This window comes from Chionomys nivalis, chromosome 1 (genome assembly GCF_950005125.1).
Source record: "Chionomys nivalis chromosome 1, mChiNiv1.1, whole genome shotgun sequence".
In the NCBI taxonomy this organism is placed as follows: Eukaryota; Metazoa; Chordata; class Mammalia; order Rodentia; family Cricetidae; genus Chionomys; species Chionomys nivalis.
Window position 1 is genome coordinate 187,184,147 of NC_080086.1, and position 11,234 is coordinate 187,195,380.

General features: G+C 37.0%; 1 protein-coding gene across 5 annotated transcripts in view; it reads right to left on the bottom strand.

Annotated features, from left to right (window-relative positions):
- Foxp2 (forkhead box P2) overlaps positions 1 to 11,234 on the bottom strand; it is a 343,109-nt gene that overhangs the window by 56,862 nt on the left and 275,013 nt on the right. For 4 of the 5 annotated variants that reach the window (XM_057765108.1, XM_057765116.1, XM_057765099.1 and 1 more), the window contains 3 exons: positions 6,430 to 6,567; positions 5,134 to 5,322; positions 3,424 to 3,610 (listed from right to left, as the gene is read on the bottom strand). In XM_057765108.1, coding sequence (XP_057621091.1) covers positions 3,424 to 3,610; positions 5,134 to 5,322; positions 6,430 to 6,567 — 514 coding nt within the window. Of the gene's footprint in view, positions 1 to 3,423; positions 3,611 to 5,133; positions 5,323 to 5,493; positions 5,545 to 6,429; positions 6,568 to 11,234 lie in introns of all 5 variants that reach the window. The other variant, XM_057765132.1, reaches the window with a different exon arrangement.

Genomic DNA, 11,234 nt, shown 5'->3' on the forward strand with positions numbered 1-11,234 from the left:
CAGTTATTCATTTAGAAGCATATTGTTCACATGTTAGAGTTTTATAATCAGTATACTTGAGATTGATTCACAAGTTCATTATTTTTATTTGATGTCAGTTACCTGCTGTCACTCCTTCTACAGACAAACTACGTACATATTTAGAGATGTTAATTTAGCACCTATTTTACATTAAAATTCAGTATTATAATACTATTTGTGGCTTAATGTTTAAAATTTCAAATAGTTCATGTTAAAATTATATGATATATTATATAACTTTAGCAAGAAAGTTCTACAAATCTATTCTGTCAAAATTATAAAGTGCTATTTCTGATATTTATACACATTTTATATAACTTCAGAAGTTATAATTTAAAGTAGCCAGAGGAATTTGTGTTAAATCATGGAGATAAATAAATTATGTCATATTTTTGAAGACATAATGAGAACATCATCCATCATTGTACAGTAATCCCATTTGGTTTTCATGTGATTACTATTCATGGGCAATCAATCAACAAACCAAAAGCTTAATGCAAGATGAACTGAAACACTGATAATGAAAGTATTAAAATTATTTTACCTGAAATAAAGAGTAGCTAAGACTGATGACTTGGGGCTTATACTATCCAAAAATTGCTTCTTTATTTTTTTCTCACTCTGATTTTAGGTTTCCAGTATAACAGCACCTCAGATATCTTATGATATCATAGTTGCCCCTCAGAATGGATGCCTGTAGATACTAAAGTCTGAAATGCTGGATATACATATACATATATATGTAAATATATGGAGAGAGACAGATGAGTATATATATGGATATGTATATTAAATAATCCTTGAGAGTAACAGTTAATGTCCTGTTAATACTACACAAATAGTTATTAGTCTATATTTTTAGTGGCAAATGCTTTGAAATAAGTCTGTACATGCTCAGAAAAACCAATTTTATCCCAAAATATTTTCTTGTAGTTGGTTGACTCCATGAACATGGACTCCTAGGTCATGATACCCACGGTTTAGGAAGGTGGAGCATTCATTTTCCATGACTGGTTGATTTGAAACAAATTCAGCCTGTGTTTGACTGGTGGGTCTCAAAATGAATAGTTTTCACATTTAATAATTAATGAAAACTATGATGAGGGTTGCAATTTCTGTTCATGATGTGGTATTAGCAAGAACACTGACCACAGAAACCACTGAGGTTTGAACCCGCAATTGTTCAATTCCATTACTTCTCTTTCATCATTGGGGAATTGGTGTGGGAAGTCCTTCTGTCTATGTGTTGCTTTTATTGGTTAATGAATAAAGAAACTGCTTTTGGGCCTATAGCAGGGCAGATCAGAGCTAGGTGGGGAAAACTGAAAACAGTGATTTAATTAATATAGGTTTTTTTTTTTTTTTTTTTTTTTTTTTTTTTTTTTTTTTTTTTTTTGTATGGCTATTTCGGGACCGAGCAGCCAGGAACAAATAAGTGGCCTCCTACAACAGGAAATGTTTTTGTGGCTTTATGTTTCTTTCTTAACCATAGATTTTCTATGAAGATACTGGTGCTTTTGCTTGTAATTCCAGCATTAGCAAGGCTAAGACAGAAGGATTGCTCATGAGTTCAGGGCTAGGCTGTGCTACCCAGTGAAGTTTAGGCCGCTATGGACTACAGAGGAAAACCCTGCCCAACAACAAAAAAAGTTAATAAATAAGTAAAATTTCTCCACAATCTAGGCTTTGCTTTTAGAACCCTCATTTCCCCAAATTTCTTCATTATGTGCATTTTAGTTTTCATATGTCCTGTGAACAATAAAAGTAGGAAAAAAGTAAAAAATAATTCTATACAAAACCAACTCAGAATAAGAGCAATTTTCACTTGAAAATTACTATAATGATTATACAACAATAGTGTCCCTTGCTTGATGAGAATTTGACTAGAGTTGGAAAAATTCAGCTGAAAAAATTATTTTAAATAAGAGTTACACTTTCTCAAAAATTAGAAAGACTATACTACAATAAAATTATGATAAATCATGATTTACTTTTGAAGAGATTCTAAATGAAGATTTGTTTAACTTTTATGAAATTAAAAAGAAACAAAAAGATGTACTCATTGCTTCTATTTGGGTATATTTCTATCAACAAATAGCTTTTATCAAGAAAATCCATGCTTGTATTCAGTTAATATATAAGTGTCTTTTGTAATTCTTATTTCCATTTGTCCTATGATTTTATTATTTTTCTAAAGAACCATAATTCATGATTAGAATTTTTATTTCTATGATAATATTGAATTTATTCTACTTCTTTCTAGAATAAGTCTGAAAACTGGGTCTATGCCTAGACTTTTTTTCAATAATTAAACTTTGTTTTTCTGGATTTTCCAGGAATGCTCGAGACAAGTGAATTTGATCTCAAGTTAAATGAAAGAGGAAAATCTGGGGAAAGCTACAACAAAGCAATAGTAATTTGATGAATAAAAGAAAATATATATGGTAATGCTATTAATTTCATCAAATAGTGGTCATGCACAATGTAAATAGTGGATTTCACTTGTCTAACTTAGTATCAGATTGTTCTTGCTTTTCTTGGGTATGTTCTACAGAGACTGTAAGACGTGTGGCAAATACTGCTATAAATAAAATAAACTCCTTCGTGACAGATACAGTGAAGCTGAATTAAGGTTCACTTGTGTAAACAAGCTTTGTACCAACAAAATCCAAATCCAAATTAAAATATCCATTCACAAAGATTAACAACACGTGACCTTTACCTTAATTGGGAATTTTAGCCATTGATTATCTTTCTTTCTTAAATTTCTTACCCCAAGGTTGAGAACACCACACATACATAAATACATTAGAATACACTCAGCTGTAGCTTATATAGAAGATCAAATTAGAATATGATCAATAGCATTGTCTGTAGAGGGAATTTGGAGAAAGACTATCACTGCAGTCTTATGACATAGGCTGGGCTTCCCACACCAGAGTTCGCACTTGCTCTATGGATGCCCAGAGCTGCTCTATTCTTTGTGATTTCAGTGCCAAGGTTGGGAAGCTGTGTTTTCATCAGCTGCCCACCAAAGCTCATTTTCAGCCCATGGTAAATGGAGTTCTGCCACCCCTTCTGCGTCATCCATTTCCCTGCAGATCATCCTGCATATTCAGTGGTGCTTCAACTGTATTGTCTTGCATTATTCTTGCCCATAAAGCTAACTAACTTACACTTAATATTTAACAAAATACTTGAGATAATTTCACTATGTACTTGAAAGCAGTATGTGGTAGAATTTCTGAGACTATAGCAAGTGTGTCATGTGACCATCGAAGCAGTTATCAACGTGAAGGACATAAGCCAAAGTAATTCAAGGTATAGGGTATATCTATAGGAGCATGGAATGGGAGAAAGCAGGAGAGCAGGAATGAAGGATCTGCAGCATGTCCGCTATACCTTGAGGCAGCGACTGGACAGGGAGGGCCGCTTGGCCTGGTGGGATGGAGATGAGGCCCTGACGCTGAAGGCTGAGCAGATGCTGCTGCTGCTGCAGTTGCTGCATTTGGAGAAGCTGCTGCTGGAAGACAAGCTGCTGGGCGGCCAACTGCTGTTGCTGCTGCTGCTGCTGCTGCTGTTGCTGCTGCTGTGGGTGTCAGAAAACCCGAGCCAGTCACCAGCAGAAAATGAGGTGCGCGTAAACCACTCTCACACACAGAAGGGCATGCTCCTTTCCTCGCCCAGAGGTTTTCTTGAGCATTCCATGGTCAAAGTCCAGAAGCCAAATGTGAGCAACTTCTAGCTATTCAGCTGCCTGCTTCTTGGAAGTTAAACAACTTCACTGAACTTGGTTCGGGGAACCAAAGAACTTGCACTAATGGTACTGAGCAAAGTTTAGAGACAGACTCTAGCCAACGACTTCACTGGAGATGATTGGAAGTTTATTTATACAAATTGACTAACACTTGAGGGAAGCGACTAACTCCCACAATACTCTCACTGTTCCCCAACTCCGTAAGTTTGGTGTGTGGAGGTCCACAGATGTGGTCTCTAGTGATTTATTAGTAAACTTGGATAAAGCTACAAGACAGGCATGATAGCTCTCTCTCTCTCTTTCTCTCTTTCTTCTGAATACATTAAAAAAGGCAGAATTATGTGCAAGGCAAAAAAAAAAAAGTGCCCTTATTATAAAGAAAAGTCTAACTTCCAGTTTTGTGAGGCATTACAAGACAAACCAGAGTTCTTTGGACTCGGGAGGGTAGGCGATGGCAGTCACACTTCAGAGGAAGACAAGCTGTGTGGAAGACCTTTCCTTTCTAGTTTGGGGAAAACAGAAACTTCTGATGCGCTCACTGGAAAACAGACTGCATAATGGAGCAAGTCATGTGGATTGCCCAAAGCCTCTGAGAAATAAGGGAGCAATTTCTATTCTGTAGTTGATGGCTGTCTGAAATTCTATTCACAAATCCAAACAGAAACAAACCCTCAGGAGGTCAAAACTGTTTCCTGTACGTTTGCATAAGGGGCAGCTTGGAGAGACAACAGCCCTGATACCTGCTGATCAATTGAACTACTTCAACATGTTTTGTTTGGATTATGTTTATATTTGATGCAGTTTGCTGACAAGCGCAGGCTAGGCCTGAGAAGCCAGCTTGTCAGTTTGATTTATGAGCATATCAAACGGTAACTTTCTACTCGCCACTCCAAACCTACCCTAGCAGTTCATTAATCAGGGGCCTGTGACTTTGAAATCTGTGCTCAACCAGTTTTTCTCATCGTCTCCCTGCCCCCCAACAATGGGCTAAATTTGCATGCATGGTCTCTGAGCTGTACAACTGAGAAAAATAAGGTTCCCTCACCAACTTGGATTCTCAGTGAATACAAGATAATCAGTACTCTGTCCACCACACAGCTTGCTCTTTGTACACTGTGATTCATTAGTGACATTAGACGACAGTCAGCAATGGATTGTGACTCTCAAGTCCCGTGCTACAAAAAAGGAGAGCACGAGAGTCTCACTGTCACTGTTATTAAGCTCAGTAAAAATACAGAACACTGCATCTTTGACAGCAAGAGCCTTGTTATAGGGAGATCTGAGACGATCCTCACCTCTCAAAGTACCTTCTTAAGCCCATGCTATTAGATATCAACGAGATAACTAGATCCTACCTCTTTTGCTTGCTTGCTAGGATGTTGCTGCTGTTGCTGCTGCTGCTGCTGTTGCTGCTGCTGCTGTTGTTGCTGCTGCTGCTGCTGTTGCTGCTGCTGCTGCTGTTGCTGCTGCTGCTGTTGCTGCTGCTGCAAAAGCTGAAGATGTAACTGCTCTTGCTGTTTCTTGTAAAACTCTTGTAGTTGTTGCTGAATAAACCATTTTGACTTTAATAAATAAAGGCAAAAGTTTCATGTATCATCAATGTCCTAAACTCTACTAGCCTGACACATGGTAGAGTAGTCATTAAGATACACCTCACCGCCCACCCCTCCCAAAATAAAAAATTGCATTGGATTTAAAGAGACAGCGCTACATACTTTTTTTCCCAAGGCAGCTCTGAAAATTTCCAATCCAGAATCCAAACAATCCTAAACAAAAGGGTATAGAAAATCTGTATTCTAAAGGCCAGAACCAAAGTGAATACTCTAAATGACTACATCTGAAGCCCTATGACGTCCTAAGAACGGGCTGTGCTCTACTCCTTAGAAGGATCAAGCATCACCGCCACCAAAGTAGGATAAAAACAGCTTCATCTAGCAGAGGTTTTAACACAATGTCATGTTAGAAATCTATGTAACCTGTAGGCCCAATCAGAGGCAATAGCAAAGCAACATACTAACTAACAACTCTGGCAAAACACTTTATTTTCACCCCAGAAAGCAAGTATCACCTTCTGAATCTATTTTTAGATACTCAAGTCTTCAATAAGCTTCACTGTAGGCTCACTGTTTGTATTATCACAAAAACAAACTTGATCTTATCTGTCCAGTTTTATTCTAATAAACAGATTCCTCTTTTTCAAGTGATGACTATACCTCATAAAAGAAAGCTTGGGTGTAGCTTTTAGCATGCGCTGTGTGCAAAGTAGCCTTTTCCTATTTATTGGAACTCGGGGGGGGGGCTGCTAATGTGCTGGTGATTTAAAAAACAACAATTCTGTGGTGTGTTGGTACACTCCTTGGCAAAGCTATAAGTAAATGTACCTAAGAACCTGAATAATCAAATACAAATTCATCTGTTTTCAATTTGCTCTTCTTTCTGCTCCTGTTCTAGATTTAGGTACAGTTGAAGAGAATGAATAACTTAAGTCCTCTTAGGCAGCTTTGCAGGCACAGTGTGACATTTCTGTTTTGATGTGCTGCTAATCTGCTTCTGTATGTGGAGACCGCACTACGTACTAAGCCCAGCACACTGCCAGCAGCGTGTTTCCCCTTCAGCGGGACTAGAACACCAGAGCAGGTAACATACATTACCTGCTGTAGCATCACTGCCTGCTGCTGCTGGAGGAGGGCTTGGAGCTGCTGAGGAGACAGGACCTGCTGCTGAAGAATCTGTTGCATCTGCTGAGGAGTGATCACCTGGGGCGTCATCATGGCCACTGACACAGGGACCTTGCATGGAGAGAGAGGGAAAAGGCTGTAACAATCCAGTGCTTGCTGGTCTTTGCACAACGGTATGACGTTGTTTTTAAGTTATTTAGCACCAACGGCCCAAAATGGTATCCATTTTGTGCTGTGTAACTTTGTATTATTTTGAGAATAGTTTTCCAGAAGCAGCAGATTTCACCAGGCTCCCACTGGAAGTTCCATGGTTCAAATGACTTGCACAAAGGAGCTGGAACTCCGGACAATAGAAGAGAAAATAAATAATTTCGTTGCAGTGGTCTCAGAAGTTCATCACTGAGTCTCTTTTCAATGTCTCATTGCTGTAACTGAAAACCTTTTGAAATATTTTAAGCATATCATTAAAATAAAAAAGCTAAATAATTAAAATTATCCATAAGAATAACTGATATTTATAGCTGTACAAAGCATATATATAGAACATACTTACATAACTTAATCATTATTCAAAATTATATGCAAATTTATAATGCTTATAAATACATATACTGAATGAAATGGCTGAGTAGGTGAAGTTGCTGGTTTCCCAACCCAACTGCTGGAGTTTCTTTCAGAACCTGGAAAAAAAAGAATTAACACCTACAAATTGTCCTCTGACCTCCAAGTGAGTGCCATGACACACACACATACACACACACACACACACACACAGAGGCACACACACATAACATAGCATAAATAAATATAAATTAAAGAGATAAAATTTAACAATAAATATGAATAAATAAGTCACTGTAGTAACTGATAGAAGATATTTTCTAGATATGAATTAATATAGATGAAAATATCTGAGGAGACTAGTTCACTAAAAGGCAGAATAAGGCTAACAGTCTAGTTTCTTCCTTAAACATTTTCTTATGACAAGTAATTAAAGTTATACTAGAAAGTCCAGAAATCTAAAGATTACTCAAAGAGTTTCCAATAGATAAACAAAACGAAAACATTTTGTTTAAACTTCCTTCTCACTTCTTTTTTTCTAAAAGTTTCTGAGGATGAAAGAGAAAAAGTGGGATATGAGAGAAAAGAAGGAAGGAAAATAGAGGGTAAGCAAAAGCATTGGGGAGAAGATTCTAGAGAAAGAAAAGATTTCTGGAGAATAGGGAGCAGGATAGCAGAGAAACACAGGAAAGGCTTGGTCTTCTGAGACGCATGCTCAGAGCAGTGCGAGTTGCTGGGCACCAATCAGCATCCCATCAAATGGTCACCTGGCTGCCTGCAACCTTGGTAAAATATTCACACTGCCTTCCAGCAAAACAAACAAACAAACAAACAATCCAATTTTACTGTAAAGAAAGGCTAGTATTTACATAAAGAATTTCTTTAGAACATGTTTATAGGACAAACTATCTTTGAAAACAGAAAAAGATTAATAGCACAGTCCACAATTTATTCTAATGGTAATTTTTATGTGGCTCAAATTTTCCTGACACTTGCAAATAAAAAAAAATTGAGAAATTATCAGTGAAAAAGTAGCCGTATGTGGAAATAAAGGGAAAGAAAAGAGTTCCAGGGTTATTTTTTTCTACTTCAAACAAAACAAACAAGCAAGCAAGCAAACAAAATTAGTTGCATTTTTAACACTGAAAAATAGCCATATCTCCTATTTTTTCATCATGATATGGAAATACAGACAAATTTGATTTAATTTTCTAACATGTGAGAAAAACAAAGGGCCAAAAGCAATTCAGTAATTTTCAAAAATATTTCTAAATTAAACAATCTATGTGAACATACATATGGATTATTATATATCAATTCATCATAGTTAGTATCATTCTGAATATCTGATGTAAAGTCAGCCAATTAGAGACTAAAAAAGGAAAATCAGGAACTCTAGGCCTCAGCCAGTCTCCATCTTTATAAATAAGAATAACTAATCACAATATATTTCTGAATGCTTGGTTATTTAGAAAGTTAAAAAGCTGTGAGTTTAATCACTTGTTCTTTGATAAACAAATAGAACTATTTAAATAAATGTATATATATTTATTTCATATATATACATGAAAAATTATGTGTATATATATATTTATTTCATATATATACATGAAAAATTCAAGCTACAGAACTGTGTCGTTTCCAATAATCATTCACTTCTTGTCTCTCCCAGACGTGAGGAGGAAATTAGCAACTCAGGGACAGAGGAAGACATCGTAGAGTTTCATTTCAAGAGCGCCAGTGCTGATAGATTAGATGGAAGACAGCAGAAAGACAGAATGAAAGCCGGGCGGTGGTGGCGCACACCTTTAATCCCAGCACTTGGGAGGCAGAGGCAGGCGGATCTCTGTGAGTTCGAGACCAGCCTGGTCTACAAGAGCTAGTTCCAGGACAGGCTCCAAAACCACAGAGAAACCCTGTCTCGAAAAACCAAAAAAAAAACCAAAAGAAGACAGAATGAATAAAAAGCAGGAAGGAAGGAAGGGGAAGAGGGCATGTTCGTATGGAACACACACATCTACTCATAGCTACCTTTGTGTGAATGTGCACTGTCTGGGAAGTTGGCCAGTTCTTGAGTGAGACTCTTACTGTCTTTCTTTCCTGACAGTGTCTTGTTACTGTTCAGTAGTCGCTTGGTTATCTCTTTTCACTAAGTGTCTATATTTTCAACTAAGCGTGCTCTGTGCATAACTCTCACAAGTGAACTTTCTAGGGCAAACCTATAAGTGGAGGCCTGCCAGAGTATTCCAAAGCCCTCAGGTAGGGTCCAGCTGCTACATAAGATAGGATGTTGTAGTCCCCATCTATTGTGACGGACTTAGTATTTGGCCAAAGAAAACTGTCTGCTGTCACTGCAATTCCAAAGCTTATCAGTCAGTTCTCTCACTATGCAGAACAATTTAATTTTATTTTTAAGCCTCTAAGATTTGTGAGTACCTTACAGAGGCTATGGCACAAATGTGTCTGCCACATCATGGCCATGCTGAAGTTACACAAGCACAGCTCACATGTATGGGACACATTCACATTGTAATCAGACTCTGGCCTTCTCTGAAACACTACCATCTGAAACAGATAAAAAGATTTTGGAGCAGGCGGATCTCTGTGAGTTTGAGGCCAGCCTGCTCTACAAGAGCTAGTTCCAGGACAGGAACCAAAAAGCTATGGAGAAACCCTGTCTGAAAATAAAAAAAAAAAAAAAGATTTTGGAAGGATAAGCCAACTAACACACAACTATTTGAACTTTCTTCTTCCCTAAATATATACCAAAATCCATCATAAAGGTCATAATAGAGATAGGAAAACATATCTAAAGGATTTCTAATATTTATGAAAGCTGATACTATCATCTAAATCCGTATATAAACAGACACACACAATGAAACCAACCAAACATCCAACAAACTAAGCAACCAAAGAACTGTGACTATCAATTTTATTTTGTATTTAGACTTCTCAGTATCCTTATGTAAATTTATATAATTTTCAAAAATTCAAAATGTCTCCATTTCTATGATTAATTTTACGTGACTCAATTTCTATATTATCCTTTTTACAGTTCACTTACTATAGGACTGTGTGTTTTTGACACCAGGAGTTACCTAGGAATTCATTGACACGAAATAAGAATAATTCCTTGAGTGCATATAAAAATCTTGCTACTACACTATTCATTAATATTCAGAAAAAATAGTATGAGACTTAAAAAATTCTGGATTAACACATAGCTTTGGATAACGCCAGAGGAATTAATGTAGCATTTCAGCTTAGTGTTAAATGACCAACACATTTTCTACTACCTATAAAACTTGATGCATGCCAACATTCCATTGACTGACTAGGATTTAGATGTGTGGCAGAGGTGAGGAGGGAATTCCTGGACCCTTTCTGACGGAGAGGTAAAACAAAGACGGATGGGCATACCTCAGTGGGTGTTCCAGTAAATACAGACATTGCTAGTCAAGCTCTTTGTGAGTTAAGGAATGTAAACAGCTCACATATCTGGGACATTTCCCTCTTTCTCTTACCTTGTGCTTACTCTATTGGCAGGTCTAAAACTTCCTGAGATATACCAAACATGGAATCCCATTTATCTTTATTTTTTTCATCAGATAAATTAAGCAGAATCTTAATGCTTTGATCTGCATACCAATAACAACTAGATAACTGAAAACCAAGATATGGTTATGAACACTGATGAGAGCAGAAAAATTCTGAGATTGTCTTGAGATGAGTCAAATGTTAAAAGGGAAGGTATAGGCATTATCTCCGACAGGTAGGCGATAACTTAAGGTTACTTAAAAGCACATATATGATAAATATATTTGCGTATTTTTGAGCTCCTCCTTGAAGGGGTCAGAGAACTGTTAGAACAGACACATTGCCAAGACCATGTCTTCTTCAAATGAATCTAAAAAGTGAACGTGGAAGTCATAAAAATGCATGCAAAAATTGTTTGACAAAATCATCCTGCCTTATTACAACCGAGTTTAATAGCAGCATTTCTGGAAGTGTTGGGTTAGCACATTAAGTGCATCACTTAATTAAACATCCCAATTATGTGTGGGTGATTGAAAAGGTTTTCAGCATGATGTCAGTCCAATTCTTTAATAAATGGGAGATGGAAAATGTAGTCCCAACCTGTAGATGAGATTTACAGTGGAAATCATCATGTCTGTGTTAGAGTGTCCACTACCTACTAGCTCACGGGCCCTTTA